Source organism: Aethalodelphis obliquidens, unplaced genomic scaffold (assembly GCF_003676395.1).
Source record: "Aethalodelphis obliquidens isolate GAN/ISIS:26980383/991018 unplaced genomic scaffold, ASM367639v1 scaffold48, whole genome shotgun sequence".
Classification (NCBI taxonomy): domain Eukaryota; kingdom Metazoa; phylum Chordata; class Mammalia; order Artiodactyla; family Delphinidae; genus Aethalodelphis; species Aethalodelphis obliquidens.
The window spans coordinates 16,314,861-16,331,622 of record NW_020837992.1 but is presented as its reverse complement, the minus strand read 5'-3'; the positions used below and the strand labels follow the sequence as shown (position 1 = coordinate 16,331,622).

General features: G+C 46.5%; 1 protein-coding gene across 1 annotated transcript in view; it reads right to left on the bottom strand.

Annotated features, from left to right (window-relative positions):
• The window catches only part of ZNF648 (zinc finger protein 648), a 42,391-nt gene extending 27,233 nt beyond the window's left edge, over positions 1–15,158 (bottom strand). The window contains exons 1-2 of the mRNA XM_027083089.1: positions 14,937–15,158; positions 9,004–11,716 (exon numbers count right to left, since the gene is read on the bottom strand). Coding sequence (XP_026938890.1) covers positions 9,984–11,657 — 1,674 coding nt within the window. The 5' untranslated portion in view covers positions 11,658–11,716; positions 14,937–15,158 and the 3' untranslated portion in view covers positions 9,004–9,983. The remainder of the gene's footprint in view (positions 1–9,003; positions 11,717–14,936) is intronic.
• Positions 15,159–16,762: the final 1,604 nt, after the last annotated feature.

The following is a 16,762-nucleotide window of genomic DNA, read 5'->3' as shown; positions in this document are numbered from 1 at the left end:
AGTTTTTGGTTGGCAGACTCCTTATCAAGAAGCCTCTGGCTCTTTTCATAATTTGGTGCTCCGCTTGGTCCTTTAAGGACTAGTCCTTATTGGAGTTTTCCATAGTTGTAACCCCTCTGCAGGTTTGCATGCAGTTCAGGATGCAAAGGTAGACTCTTTCCTAGAGTACACTAGTAATTTGGTTAGCCTTGTCACTGTTGCAAATTTTTCAAAAAAGTATTTGTTTTTCTTAAAAGCTATGACAATACTTTAGTGAGATGAACCTGTACTTTTTTCAAACTACATATACCATTTTATAATTACAAGAATAATTGTTACCTTTATAAGAGAGAACATGACTAATTTAACATGTTAATTTAACATGACTAATTATAAGTTAATTTACTAATTTATACTCGTAATAAATTCATTTCAGCATTCGAAGAAATACGTTTATCCCTTTGGAGTATGAATTGTCTCAGTCATCTTCTGTGTGATTTTCCCTTTGTAAAATCCCCTAAAAGATAGTCTTTGATGAGGATTACTTTGTAAGTCTGTTGTAGCCCTTTCCTATTGTAACTGACTTAAGTTCCTGGGTATTGGTGCTGGACACATATTTGGAAGAGGAATCTAACAGAGATTCTTAATTCCTGTCCAGTTGATGGGCTTTATAAGGTCTGTGACTCTGAAATCATAACACAAAACATCAATAATGTGGGTTTTTTGGATAGGATCCATAGCTTTCATTGAATTCTCCAAAAGCCTGTGATTCAAGGAAAGGTTCAGAACTGCTTTAAAAGATTTTGGGAATGACTTCCAGACTCATCACTCTAGTTTCATCTTTAGTTCTTTACCGCTTCTCTTCAGGACTGCTGTATCATTACAAAAGCATCATCTTTAATATGCCTCTAATAAATGCTTTCTTTTACATTTGTGAAAATATTGGCAGTAATCTCTTTTGCATGGTGTAAGCGTGTTTTAAGATCTTTTGAAATATGATGGAAGGAGAAGAATTTGGAAAATTGCATGTTAAGATTGAAAACTTTTTTTCTTTTATATTTGCCCAGATAATAAGTGGCGATGGTAGAAAACAAGTTATAATAAGGAGTAATGGTGCTGGAAAGACTTGAAAGCTTAAGTAGATCATTTAATTGAGATGGAAATGGGAATTATGAATGGCTCTTAGAAGACAGAAACAGCTATAGATCGAGAATTGAAGCAATTCTAAAACTAAAGCAATGTTATTAGTATAAAAAGAAAATGTAAAAATTTTCATTTCTGATATCTAAGTATTTTATTTAAATCTACCATAACTTCTGAAATTAATAGAGCTAATTAAAGTTATGACTGTTAGTGACTTTAAAGATTAGAAATCAAACTTCACACAAAAATGAAAAAGAGGATCTGGTAGAATGAAAAGAACTCTGGACTGCCGTTAAAAGCTGTGTAACTTGCAGCTTTCTCCCTTGCAAAATAAGTGATCTCTAAGGCCCGCTGTAGTGCCAAAGTTTCTTTAAGTGACAGGAAAATTATACTTTCACTGACCTTTCAGCTACCTTAAGTGAAAAATTGTTTATCACTTAATATTCATAGTTGTAAGAAGACCCCTGATACTATTTGTTGCGCATCAGGGTAGTAAGCTGAATAATGGCCATCTAAAGATATCGCGTGGATAGATGTTACCTTCTCAGGAAAAAGGGTCTTTGCAGATGTGATTAGGGATTTTGAGATGGGGAGATTTCCTGGATTATCCAACTGGGCCCTAAATGCCATCATAGTGTCCTTATAAAGAGAGGCAGACAAAGATTTGACAGAAAAGGAGGAGACATTGTGACTATGGAGACAGAGATTGGAAGGATGCAGCCACAAGCCAAAGAAGCCGGCAGCTGCCAGAAGCCGGAAAAGAGAAGGAATGGATTCTCCCCTAAAGCCTTAAGAGGGAACTCAGCCCTAAAGACACTTTGATTTTAGCTCTAATTTCAGACTTCTGGCTTCCAGAATACTGAGAAAGTAAATTCTGTTGTTTTAAGCCACTGAGGTTGTGGTACTTTGTTACAGAAGCCACAGGAAACTAATACAAGTGGTTTAAACACACACCCACACAGACATCCAGGCATCATGATTGTGAACATCGTTATACTGGGGGAAACAAGATGCACACTAACTACACTTCTGCGTTGTCTGTTTCGAGTTATAGATGTTCCAGGCTGACATAAATAATTACATATCAATTTCCAGATGGATGTCTTATGATTCGAGGAGCACTTGGAGGGTGCCTCTCCCAAATATCTCCTTCCATTGACGCCTCCAATCCCTTTTTAATTTTTTAAAATTTTTTGGTTTTTTTATACAACTTTTAAAGGTTACTTTCCATTTACAGGTATTACAAAATATTGGCTATATTCCCAGTGTTGTACAATACATCCTTGAGCCTGTCTTACACACAACAGTTTGTACCTCCCCCTAAAATCCCTTTTTTAAGACATACCTCCACAGTCTCCAAATGGAAAAGCTTTAGGTATCTATATATTTCATGTCACTTTCCTCCCGGAAACATGAGCTGAGGATGACCCAACAGGAGCTTCAGTTGCCGCACAAATGTGTCCACATCACCATCTTCTTAAAGTCCCCATTAACCCCCTCATTCCTTGGAGATAGGGGTTGGAAAGTGAGAGTGGGAAAGAGAAATGGGAAAATGCTAGCTGTGGTATTTACAGAAGGCCTAGGGCAGGGAAGTGGGAACAAAAAGAAATTAGGAATAAGAGCCAGTGGTCAGAGTGGAAAGAGCACTGACTCTGCCCAGTGAGCCCAGGGAGAAACCTGGGGCCAATCCTTGGTTCCCACGCCCTCCCCCACTCCAAGACTGAGCCCGCACAGCTCCACAGATCTGACTTGGTATTCTGGTTCTGTGCTTAGGAGCTCTGTGACCTTGGACGTGTTGCTTAATCTTTGCACTCCTTTGTTTCCTTACCTGCAAAATGGAGATAATAATACTTCCTTCACAGGATTGTGTTCTACACTCTAGAGAACTAGAGATTTCCCCCCTTTCTGGGAAGATCATGCATTGATTCACTTATCTCCATGGAGTAGGAATTGCAGTATTCCAAAAACAAGGGCAAGCAAAAGGGTTTTAATTCTCAGCATTCTCTATCAGATGTGGTGCTAGTGTCCAGATATTATGCACAATGCTTCTGCCCCCTTCCCAGAGGGTCTATCTTGCTGGGCCCTAGGGTTAGGACAGTTCACTTGGCAATGAGGCCTATGACAGAGATGTAGGCCAGCTGAGCTTCTGCCAACCTTAACAGTGACCTGAGTGGGGGGGGGATGACAGGAAGTGGAGATGCTTTTCAACCCCTCTGTCAATTTCCTTAGGGCAGAAATCAGGGCTCAGGGTGACATCGAGTGACTGCTCTCTAATTCATTAGGGGCAAGTTGTTCTCTAGCGTTTGTGACCTATTCCTGGGTCACAAATTGCCAACCAAAACTTATCATCTTAAAACAACAAGTATTGATTATTTTACACAGTTTCCAAGAGCCAGGAATTTGGGAGCCACTTTGCTGGATGCTTGTGGCTGCAGGTCTCTCATGAGGTTTCAGTCAAGCAGTGGGCAGGTCTGCTGTCACCTGAACTCTCGACTGGGGCTAGAGGATCCCCTACGAGCTCACTGATGTGGCGGTTAGCAGCAGATTTCAGTTCCTCACCACACGGGTTCTTCTGTAAGGCTACTCACAGCATGGTAGCTGGTTTCCCCCATAGTGAGTGATGAGAGGGAGAGAGAGAGGGAGACAGACAGAGGAGAGCTGTAGAAGCCAGAGTGCCTTTTATGATCTAGCCTTAGAAGTTGTGCGCCAACATTTCCGCTTTATTCTATTCATTAGAACCAAGTCACTAAGTCTAGCCCACACGAAAGAGGAAATATTAGGCTCTACTTCTTGAAGGGAGGAGTGTTAAAGAATTGTGGGCATATTTTTATTAAAACTTTTAAAATTCTTTTTTTAAATTTCAGTTTATGGAGGTATAATTGACATATAAAATTGTAAGATACTTAAGGTCTACAATGTGGTGATTTAATATATGCATACATTGTGAAAGGATTCCCCTCATCTAGTTAATTAACATATCCGTCACCTCACATATTTATCTTATTTTTTTTCTTTCGGTGAAAACATTTAAGTTCTACTCTCTTAGCATATTCCAATTATACAATACAGTGTTATCAACTATAGTCGCCATGTTTTACATAAACCCTCAGATCTTATTCGTCTTATAGCTGAAAGTTTGTACCCTTTGACCGACATCTCCCCAATTCTCCCACCCCCGAGTCCCTTGTCATCACCATTCTACTCTGTTTCTACGAGCTCAACTTTTTTAGTTTCCACATATAAGGGTATCATACAGTGTTTGGCTCTCTCTGTCTGACTTATCTCACTTAGCATAATGTTCTCAACATGTCTACCCATGTTGTCACAAACAGTAGGATTTCCTTCATTGTCATCGCTGAAATAATATTCCACTGCATACATATACCACATCTTCTTTACCCATTTACCTGTTGATGGACACTTATGTGGATATATTTTTTAAACCACCACAATGATGGAAAATAAAAATGTAAGCAAGCATGATTTCTAAACCAAAAGGCAGGGGATTTGCTGCATGTTCTCCTTGTTGCAGGTTTGCAACCTATTTCTTGGAAGGGGTACACAGACTCTAGTGATTTAGTGACCCTTGCTTAACAATAATAGGCAAAGCTAAGATCTATTAATCTCACCTGCTTTCCTGGAAAGGAAAATTGTTGCAGACCCCACATGGGAATATTTCTCAAGGGTCTCCCATAACAGACCGGATTAATTGGGATAATGAATGTAGTGTCTGACCCCTAAAAATTGTTCACTAAATAGAAGTTATTATCCCGTCATCAAGCCTAATTGACTACACCTTTGAAATCTCAGGCATCTTCTCATTTAATGTATTATCCCCACTTGTCCTTGATTTCATCTGAACTATCAGACAGAATCCTTGCTTCCCTCCTGTTTTTCTTTAAATCTCAATCATAGGTTATGTTTTATAGACACTCCATTCACTCATTGAGCCAATCTACTAACAGCCTGACACTCCTGAGATGAGTCAGTGAAACTCTGAGCCAATTTGACTGAGGAGAAAACAAGGAAAAGGAAGATTTTAAAATATTATCCAGCCATAGTGGAAAAATTTTAATTATACTGGCATGGTTTTATACAGAATGGAAAGAGGGCAATTGATATAAAAAATGAGCTTCCCTCTCAACTTTAAAAAGATGCCTTTTTCTCTTTTGATGAAACATTGAGTCACTCTATCTCTGGCAATATTTTCATGGGTAATTGAGTCTGTAGTTCATAGTCTAGTTCTGAGCCTAGCAATGACATCTGCTTGAGTATTTTAGCAATTAAATTGATGCTTTACACAAAATTTCCTTCCAAGTAAGATTTTTTAAGGCCTACTTGGAACTCCTGGGTGATCTATTGTGTTCATATTGGGGGTACTATAGCTGCTCAGTGTGCGTGCATTTGGTTTATAAAATGTTGTGTAAATGCTGAGTGCCAAGATTCATTGCTGCTGTATTTTTCTGTGTCCAGCATAGGCACAGAATGTTTCTTTCCTCAGTGAGATGAAGTAATGGTAGGTCTTCAGGGAACCATCGTTCCTTTAGATTCAATTCCTTCCCTCTGACCAGGTTACTGACAGCTTTTCAAAGGAATTAATGAGTAACAGCTGCCATCCCAGGGTCTCCCACACCCATTCTTAAGTAATTCACAGGTCTCCTTCCTAGAGTCACACCGTGGTTTCTGCTGTGCTGTGTTTCAACCTTTATCTTCCCTTGAATTTATGATCATCCACTTTGAAAACACATGTTATCAAGAATTTCAGGGTATTCCTCTGTACCAAACAGAAGCAGTTAGTTCTGTGGTTAAGAACACAGTCTCTGGAGCCAGGATGTCAAATCATTATTATGCTACTTTCTAGCTACGATATCTTGGGCAATATAACTTTTTTGTCTCTTGATTTCTGCATCTTAAAAATAGAATGTCTCTTGTACTGCAATGTTCATTGCAGCACTATTTACAATAGCCAGGACATGGAAGCAACCTAAATGTCCATCGACAGATGAATGGATAAAGAAGATGTGGCACATATATACAATGGAATATTACTCAGCCATAAAAAGAAAGGAAACTGAGTTATTTGTAGTGAGGTGGATGGACCTAGAGTCTGTCATACAGAGTGAAGTAAGTCTCTTTCATACAGAGAAAAACAAATACCGTATGCTAACATATATATGTGGAATCTAAAAAATAATGGTTCTAATGAACCTAGGGGCAGGACAGGAATAAAGATGCAGACATAGAGAATGGACCTGAGGTCACAGTGCAGGGGAAGGGTAAGCTGGGACGAAGTGAGAGAGTAGCATTGACATATACACACTACCAAATGTAAAACAGATAGCTAGTGGGAAGCACCCACATAGCACAGGGAGATCAGCTCGGTGCTTTGTGACCACCTAGAGGGGTGGGATAGGGAGGGTGGGAGGGAGGCTCAAGAGGGAGGGGATATGGGGATATATGTATACGTATAGCTGATTCACTTTGTTATACAGCAGAAACTAACACACCATTGTAAAGCAATTATACTCCAAGATGTTAAAAAAATACATAGAAAAAAAATAGAATGCCTCTTGATTTCTTCATCTTAAAAACAGAATAGAATAGAAAGGCTTACTTTAAAAATGAAACAGTTAATACATGAGAAACACTTAAAACAGTTCCTGGCACTGTAAGTGCCAACTCTTATCCAAAGGATGTGGATCATGGTGACTGTAGACTCTGGTGAATACATTAGGAGAATTTTTATTAAGTGAAAACTTACAAATGAACAGTTTTACTGGGCATATCCAAATTAACTCTGGCAAACTAAACAGTGGAAACAGCACTAGTCCAGAGAGAAATGTTAAATTTCTTCTATCACAATGAGGTCCCTGCTCTGATTTTAAATTATATACTAGGGAAGTAAGATTTGAGGTACAGTGGGTGTATAGAAAACCAGAAAAGTAGCTCAGCATCACTTGCAGGCAACAATCTGAGCCAGAATAACCAGTATTCTAGCATTGATTCTTCTTCAAATAGAGGATTCAACTGCCTCCAATTTGGAAGGACAGGCTATTGGGCAGAATGTGTGTCAAGCCAGCCTGCAGCTGGTTGATTTCTCTGCTGGCCACTCCATGTGTTGCTGCCTTCTACGTGCACCATGGAATGGCCCTGTGACTATGGCAACAGGATTGCTTCCCCCTGCCCCACCCGCAATACCTACTCAGCATGACGCTTGCAGCTGATGTAGTGAGAAAAGACTGTTTGGGACAATTTTCCTTTAAAAAGAAATGTGACCTCTTTATGTAATAAGCACTGAAGGATTAATGAAGTTCTCTTCGGCATATTATATAATATTCAGTACATTATACACCCTTATATTCCAGAAACACAGTACACAGCTCCAAATGTACCCAGCACAAGCTAAACTAGTTGGCCTATTAACTCACACTCTCATTCCAAAAGTATAACCACCTGGAAGCCATACCTAGATGCTGCATCTCATCTGCAGAAATGAACTTATGGGACACTTCAAAACTTGCTTGCTAGTTTGAGTCTACCATATCCAACTCAGGAGATGTTCCAGTAGTTTGTGCCTATTTTAAGTCTAGTTCTATTGTGATCTCATCCATATTGCCCACTTCTTATTCCTCTATTATTTGTTTATTAAATAATAAGATTTAAGCATCACCAGTATATTGATTATACTAGTGGTCCCAACTTAGCTGTGCACCAGAACACATGGGAAGCTTTACAAATTAGATTGCAAGGGGCTTCCCTGGTGGCACAGTGGTTAAGAATCCTCCTGCCAATGCAGGGGACATGGGTTCAAGCCCTGGTCTGGGAAGATCTCACATGCCGTGGAGCAACTAAGCCCATGCACCACAACTACTGAGCCTGTGCTCCAGAGCCTGCGAGCCACAACCCCTAAACCCCGGGCTCCTGGAGCCAGTGCTCTACAACAAGAGAAGCCACTGCAATAAGAAGCCCGCGCACCACAATGAAGAGTAGTCCCCGCTCACAGCAACTAGAGAAAGCCCGCGTGCAGCAATAAAGATCCAACGCAGCCAAAAATAAATAAATAAAATAAATAATAATAAAATAAAATAAAATTAGATTGCAAGATGCACTACAGACCTGTATCAATATTCAAGGCTAGGATTCAGCAAGTTTGTATGGTTAACAAACATCCCAGGTGATTTCTATACAGCCATTCTATGAACTGGTTTGGGGAACAACCACCTTAAGAAATTACAGGCCAAACCCAAAATTTTAATTAGGAAAAGCTCTACTAACAACCACCTTAAGAAAAACGGAACACAAAGAAAAGGAAGAGTAACTTCAGTTTTCAAATATTTCATTGACTTCCCAGAAAAAAGTATACTATCCTTTGCTCTCTTCATAGTCACAAGGTTATAGCTGATTCTTATGACTTTTCTACCAATCTAATGCTTTTGAATTCAAAGCTCTTCTCCTGGGAGACTGATGCTCACCCTTATTACCCCGTTATTATCATTCCTATTTTGCCAATTCAGATGCAGAAGCTGAATTCAAGGTCACATCACTGGTAAATATGGAGATGGATGGATTAGGAACCCAACAACTGGCTCTCCAGCCGGACCCAGAACTGGCTAACTCTGTCGTTTGGACACGCAGATCTATCTGAGTCAACACACAAAACCTGCAGGCATGCTGTCAGAACTCTAAGGTTACCTTTGTCAAACAAGGCGTGACGCGTACAGCAGTTCTCTCTGGACTCCACGTGTCAAGCATAAGAACACTATTTAGCAGTCACTCCCTGGGTCCAAATCAGCTGAAATTCAAGGGAAATTCAGATTTGGCAGATTTCGGTGGCGATTTTAGGAATATAGCAAAGATATCCTCAGAAGGAGAGTGCAATACCTTTTTGTGGAGTACCTTCTTTAACTTTGGTAAGATGAGAAGTGTCGTTTACCTGCGTGCGTCAACGGAACTCTGTGAAGTCACGGATTCCTCCCGGTTGAGGTCCAGAGCTAAGAACTACTGACTTTTAAACTATACAAAATCAATGTATGTAGCAGTACATCTCTAAGGATGGCTGTTAGTAATGCAAATTTCAGTTAACCTTGTTCGAGAATAACTGAGAGTCACGTAGGTTTTCAAACCTGTTTTTAATGACGGTGAAACAAGCTGATTGCACTTGGGCAAGGGGTCCTTTATTTTATTTACTTCACATTGGAGCTCTTGATCCTGGCAAGTTTAAATGAACCTAAAAGGCTTCCTGAACCATGGTCAAGCCCACAGGGAGAAATTTTGTATATGTCTCTGTAAATGGGCAGATTCCTCTGTAAATATAGCATGTGATTGAAGCTCCCAGGGTGGAAACAGGAGAAGAGGTAGCCAGAGAGGAGGCACCTGTGAATTTTGCAGGTGAGACTCCGATTAGTTCCAGTTACTAAGCTCCACTGTGAAGAGAAGCGGGCTTCTTCTTTTTCAGAGGCTAAGGCTGTTCTGGATTTCTAGGATAACTGGGTCCCAAATATAGGACATAAACACCCCTCTCTTTAAGATAAAGGCCGTCTCTAATTCAAAGCCATGACTCAGAAATACATTCCCCAGGGTGAAGTCATTTCGTTAGGAAAGTGAAATGCTGAGCCATTTGGATGGGTTTGAGTTACCCCCAGGTATAATTTGCTGCTTTGGAAGATTCCTCCATAGAGACCACATCTGGGGATTCCTTTATTTACATAAAAACAGAAAAGTACCTTTCTCTAGACAGGACCAGCCTGGACCTTCTCGGTATTTGCATATGGCTTTGAGGGCAGAACGGGCTAGTTTGTTTCGTCACTGCATCCGAGGTCGGCCATGTCTTCACCTTCCCTGAGAGTCAGCTGATGGAGCCCTCACTCGTCCGAGGAGGAGGGGGGGATGGGCTCCTTCTTGCAGCTGCGGTGCTTGGCTCGGTGTCGTTGGAGGTGGTTGGAGCGGGTGAAGGCCTGGCCGCAGTCCTCACACTGGTAGGGCCTCTCCCCGTTGTGCACCCGAATGTGCTGGGCCAGCTCCGAGGCAATGCGGAAAGCCCTGCCGCACTCGGCGCAGAGGAAGCCCTTCTTCCCGGAGTGGATCTGTTGGTGCCGCTTCAGGGTGCAGGAGCGCGCAAAGGCCTGGCCACACTGCGCACAAGGAAAGGGCCTCTCGCCCGTGTGGATGCGCTGGTGGCGCGCGAGGCGCGAGGGCTGCGCGAAGGCCACGCCGCAGTCGGCGCACTTGAAGGGCCTCTGGCCCGTGTGCAGCGTCTGGTGCTCGATCAGGTTGGAGGATTTGGTGAAGCACTTGCCACAGGTGGGGCAGGGGAAGGGCCGCTCGCCCGAGTGCACGCGTTGGTGCTCCATCATCCGACTGGCCACGGCGAACTCCCGGTCGCAGGTGGGGCAGCGGAAGGGCTTCTCGCCCAGGTGCGTGCGCTGGTGGCGCAGCAGCGACAGCGGCTTGTTGAAGGTCAGGCCGCACTCGGCACACGAGAAGGGCTTGTCGTTGCTGTGCATGTTGCGCTGGTGTTTGCGCAGGTCGGAGGAGCGCACGAAGGCCTTGCCGCAGTCCGGGCAAGGGTAGGGTTTCTCGCCCGTGTGCGTGCGGATGTGCTTGCGGTGGTCCGAGGACCACGTATAGGCTTTGTCGCAGAAGGGGCACCGGTAGGGTCGTTCGCCCGAGTGCACGCGCTGGTGCTGCTGGAGAGTGCCCCGGTGGGAGTACACCTTCCCGCACAGCTCGCACGCGTAAGGCTTGGCGCCAGGCGGCTTCTGGAAGGCCTGACCGCCCCACCGGCGCTTGTGGGGACACGCCTCCCTCTGCCCGCCCTCCCCGGCGCCCGCTGGGTTCTGGTCCTTAAAGCCCTTCCGCACTTTGGCCAGCGCCTCCGCTGCCAGGTTGGCTGGGGTGGCCGACCCCTGGACTGGTATATGTGTCTCCTGCGTGGAGGGGTCCCAACTGCCCGCCGCCTTGGGGACACAAGCTGGAGAGGAGCTGTCTGGGGACTTGTCTACCCCTTTCTGTGCACAGAAATATCTTCCAGAACCAGGGAAGTTGGATGGGATACCTAGAGCAGTGTCCAGGTTTGCCCTCCAGTCTCCATCATTGCCAGCAGGTAATGGGTCCCTAGGAGGTTGCACCTGACCGAACCCCTTGTGTGAGAAGCTGCTGGGGAGGCCACTGGGAGTTGTGCTTGCTCTGGGGGAGTCCTGAGTCAGGGTGATCTTTGACTCGTCTCTTTCCCAGCTGGCCTTCTTCCTAGGCATTGCCATGGGTTTCTTCCCCACGACTCCTGCACTAAAGGAGTCAGAGAATTTCTCTTCCTTTTTGTGGAACGGATGCTGCCGTGGCAAGTCAGTTTTGTCCTGAGTCCCTTGGGAGCTGAGCCTTGAATGGGCCCACTGACCAGTGTCACCAGTGCCCCCTTTGTCTCCTGCCTGTCCATGGTCCTCATCCTCACTCTCCAAGTTCATGCGTAGCATCCGGGGGTCATAGCTGCAGAGAGGAGATGCCTCACCCTGTCCATCCTGGGGGTCCACCTGTGCCATATGTGCAGGTCCTTCTGTCCCTGCTTCTCCGACACAGACCTTTACTTGGCTCAAGATACCTGCAAAAAGGAAAATCACAAAGAATGGACTTAATCACCTTCACGGCCACGGGGACTGAGTTCTCACTACAGATCTGTGTCCAGCTGGTAGCCGTTCCAGCCACATTGCTGCCCCTCACAGGCGAAGGAGGAGCTGGGCCCTGCTGAGAACTCCACAGTCACCCTTAATCCTTTGGAGGTCCCACTTGCCCGAAGCCCCAGGAGACAATGTTGTCAGGATGGCAAGCGTGGGGCATTTGTTGAGTGCCAGCTGTGCCCTGCCCTGCCCTTCCCAGGGGCTCAAACACCAACTGCTAGCCAGGTGGGTGCTCTGTGAGCCTGGGGAAGAGAGAGGGCAGGAAGCAAGGTCTGGTCCTCCTCGGACCTCTTAAACTGCCGTCCTGGTCGGGAAGCTGAAAACCAGGCCGGCTCTTGCCATGTCTGCTGGGAGTGCCTCCCAGGCCCTGGACTGCGTGGGCCACCCCTTCCAAAGCTAAGGACCAGCTCCTGGGAGAATGGGGGTGAGTCAGGAAGACACCAGCGTGTTCCCAAGAAGAAACCCAGCTGCCTGTCACTGCTTAAGGGGAGCTTCTCAGGCCTTTGCAGTGAGGACCCCCCTGCTGCTGGGCGGGGTAGACACATGCACCCAGGGAAAAAGGGATGCCCACCAACAGCTTGAACTATCTCTGAAGTATTGCTTCATCTTAACTGTTCATGAGAATGTAGATTCTATGTCATGTCTGTTTCAACGTAAAAACAGTGTTTTAAGTTACCTTCAGTTTAAACGTTTAACTTTTCCCCAGGTGTGCTGTATTTATCCCATGGCCTCATGTATTCCTGGCATACCCCCATAGGCTCCCACAGGTGTACATACCCCAACTTGAAAAGTATGGACTTAGGGTTTTGACAGCAAGGCATGAGACAAGAGAGGCTTTGAGTTGCATTTTCTGATTGATTTTATTTTAGCTTGAAGATACAAAGAAAGCCTGCTGGGGTTGGTTAATAAGGATTGTTTGTGTGAGTCTTACAGGAGTTGCTGGAGTGAGAGACAGGCTACTGAGGGTCTCTGTGGAGGCCGGGGGTGGGGGGGTGGGGAGTGGGGCAGGATGGGGTGTAGGTGGGGGAGGAGCAATTTCTGACCCGGGGGCTGAGTTTGCTTTGCTCTGGAGGGAACCTTCTGAGAATCCCAGAGAGCAGTATTACTAGCAGTTCCATTTTCTGGACAAATGTTATGAGCCCGGCAATGTGTTGAGCATTTCACAAGCATGACTTCCTTTAATCCGCCCAGCAACCTTTAAGATAAGTGCTAGTATCCTCTCCATTTTACAGACCAGAAAACTGAGGTTTCAAGAGATTACTCACCTGCCCAGGGTCACACAGCTCCTAGACAGCAGCCGTGGGGTTTCTGCCCTAGCTCCCCGATGTGGCCTCCACACTGAGGCCCTGCCCCGGGGCTGGGCCCTGCCCAAGAGCCGCCGCAGCATCCTGGGGTGGGGAGAGCCGCTGCTTTCGGAGGCATCAAAGCCCCTTGTGTTTTCTGGGCCAAGACACCTTGGCTACGGGGCCTCACGGCTGGGCTCCTCCCTGACCCTGTTGACCCAAATTGCCCTGCACAGGAGAGAGAGGCCAGGCCTTTGACTGAGGTGGTTCGGCGTATGAGTCACTGAGGGTTTGCTTTCCAAAAGCCGCTGCTCCCCTCCGCCCACCTTCCACCGCCTCTCAGAGGGATAGGCTCTTGGTGTGGCTCCAACGTGCCGCTTCAGGGCGGGAGGCTTGCCATCCTCCCTCAGCAAGACGGAGTCATTCATTCGACAGATGTTGACCAAATAGTCAAAACCGTATGCCTGTGTGTCGACAGACATCTCTGAGCCAGGTTCTCTTCGTCTGCAGGATGGACATACTGCCCCTACTGTACAGTGTGGGGGACGCTCCTGCACACATGGCTGGCTCTCAGTGACTGGGCCATTGTCACTCGTGCTGCCAGCTCCTCTGCACCGCGGCGGGACTCCCGGGAGGTGTCTAGGTCGACGATCTTCGCAGTTTGGTGGTCAAGGTTCACACAGTAAGGTCATGTCCTGTTATATTAGGCCCTGTCTCACCAGACTGCCCTTCCCCCAGCTCCTGCCTGATCGCAACAAGCCCAGTTGCTCTGTGTGTGGGCTGGAGGGAGGGGAGGGGCAGCGATGGGGAGGACTCCTCACTCTCTCCGTGGATACAGTAGCCATAGATAAATGGAGGACACAGTGCAGTAACGACTGGAGTTCAACATCTCATGTCCCTTTGTACCCGAAGCCCAGGGATCACTCTCTCCCTCTGACCCTTCTGCTCTATCCCCATAACACGTCAGAGTGTAGCTGGCGTACCTCTTGGCAGGAAACCAAGTTTGACATATTTTCAGCATAGTGGTTCTTAGAGAGTGGCTGTGTGTGTGTGTGTGTGTGTGTGTGTGTGTGTGTGTGTGTGTGTGTGTGTGTAGAGGGGACACAGCACTAACCAGCTTACTATGACTTACTGAGGCCAGTGTGCCTGCTCAGGGACTGTTCTGCCAGCAGGATGGCAAGGGGACGCTGGATTTGATTGAAGCAGGTTCCAAGGCGTCTTTCTTTCTCTGGGACAACACGCCGTGCATGCTCACAGAGAGCTGTTCACAGACCATTCATCTCACCCACTCCCCACCCCGCCTTCGACACAACACGTGTCTCATCCCTTTCCTCTGGGCCACAGGGGAGCCTCCTCAGGGTGGCACACAGCCCTCTGCTAGCTCACAGCTGACGGGGATTGCCTTTCCAGATGGGAAACCCCTCTGTCTGCAGCCACATTCCCAGTGAGTATGTCCCGCTGTCTTCCTCCTATAGCTGCCAAAGGTGCTGTCTTGACCACCAAGAAGACCGAGAGGAAGGCAAGGGCTCAGGCTGGGGTTTTCTGGCCGGGTCGACACAAATATTCCCAGTCTGGAAGAGGAACGCTGACACCCTGGTGCGGGCAGAGCACAGCCCTTTCCTGGACCTTCCTCCGTGCTTGCCGGCCAGGGGCGGCCCCGGCTCACCTACCTCACCCGTGGACGTGGATGCTTTGCAGAAGCCTGGCCACAGGCCTTGTTCCAGCTCCCAGCCCCTGCCCCTCTTTCCTTCCATAGAAGGTACCCCGTCCACCCCAGGGCAGCCGCCTCCCGCCTTCTGCCCTGCCCACCACCTTCAGGCCTTGCTCGTCACTTCTGGCTCCGACACAAATAGTCACTTACCTGGGAAATGCAGACAGCCACGTGCCCCGCCCCCCCAGCTTCTCTGTCATATGTAGCTTCTCAGCTACTGGAACTAGAGTTGGGTACAAATCAGCAGAGATGGTGTCTCTGTCCCTCATGCTTTTGTGTCCAGTCCAGCAGCTGTGGAGAGAGCTTCAGGAGGTGGGGCCAGCGTAATACACTCAACCTTCCTGCCTGCTTCCCAGAAGGGCAGCCTGGGAAGTCTACTGGGGCTGCCCTGTCTCACTGCCTGGACTGATCTTGCTGCTTCCTCTGCGCCCGCCTCCCCTCCTGCCAAGGCCAGCCTCCCTCCCTCCCTTCCTCCCGCCCTCAGGAAGGTTACTCAGCCCTCCTGCAGGTGGCCCTCTCCCTTCTGTTCACTGTCATCCCTTCTTCCAGCAGACCAGGCACTCAGTCCTTCCGTCCTGCCCCAATATGTCCGTAAGCCTCTGGTCACATTGTGAGCTTCCTGGGGGAAGCATGCTTTCCCTTCCTGGAAAGCAGGACAGGGTATTAGGCCTGTACCCCTACCTCCCATGCTAGTACCCACCTTTTGCAGCACTGTGGTTTGAGCAGGGTTGTTCCCAGGATGTTCTGCAGTCATCATCGGCTCAAGGATGCCCATGACTACTTAGCTGCGGGTGGAGTACAGGGAGATAATTTTCTCTCCTGACTCATATACAAACCAAGCTTCTCTCTCCATCTTTCAGCCTTGCTTCCCATGCAGGTTCATTGTGAAGAGAAAATTGTGAAAGAATTTTTATTGGAGCATAGTTGATTTACAATGTTGTGTTGGTTTCTGCTGCACAGAATCATATACATATATCTACTCTTTTTTTTAGATCCTTTTCCCATATAGGCCATTACAGAGTATTGAGTAGAGTTCCCTGTGCTGTTCCCTGGTCCTTATTTGTTAGCTATTTTGTTTATAGTAGTGTGATATGTCAATCCCAATCTCCCAGTTTTACCCCTACCCCCCTCAACCCCTGGTCACCATAAGTTTGTTTTCTGCATCTGTGACTCTACTTCTGTCTTCTTTCAGCATTGCTTCCCATGCAGTTTCATGTTGAAGAGAAAATTGGCCCGGGATCAACCCTCAGTATGTCTAGAATTGGCATCCACTCGAGTGTAAGGTGCTTTTATTAGGGTGAATGCTCAGGACATTAAAATAGGGGATGGGAGTATGGTACCTGTGATGTCCCTAGGTGGCCAAAACTATACTGGTTGACAGTAGGGTTCTGGGCCTGGGTTTAACTCTTACCTCATGACTTGTATGACCTTGGACAAGTTATTTAACCTCTCTGTGCCTTAGCTTCTTATCTATGAAATGGGAATCATGGCAGTATCCCCATCATGGGGGTCTTGGGAAGGTTAAATAAAATCGTGCATGTGAAGAGCTTAGCACAGTGTCTGGAGCGTAGTAAGTGCCCAGAAAAGTTAGCTGCCCACCTTGTTATTATGGATGTTCTTGTTTCCAGGGAAGACATGGCTCATGGGGCTCCTTTCATATCCCCACTGCCTTGTCAGGGCTGCAACTCTGACAGCAATAGTGACACCTGACACATTTTTCTGAACAGTAAACTTCAGAATGTGATTGAGAGAAGTAGGTCTCTCTGCCCCTTGGCGTTTTGTAGGTGTGGCTTCAGAGGAAGGAGTCAGGCAGCAGAGAGATGCCTCTAGGTCTTTGAGTCTGCAAGTCTGGAACAGGGTTCAAAACCTGATGTCCCTGAAATAAAGTGCAGAATGCTACAGATATGTGGATATGCACTGTCTAGGCAAGAGGATCCTTAGCTATTACGCATTTCTCAAAGGGACTGTGATCCCCT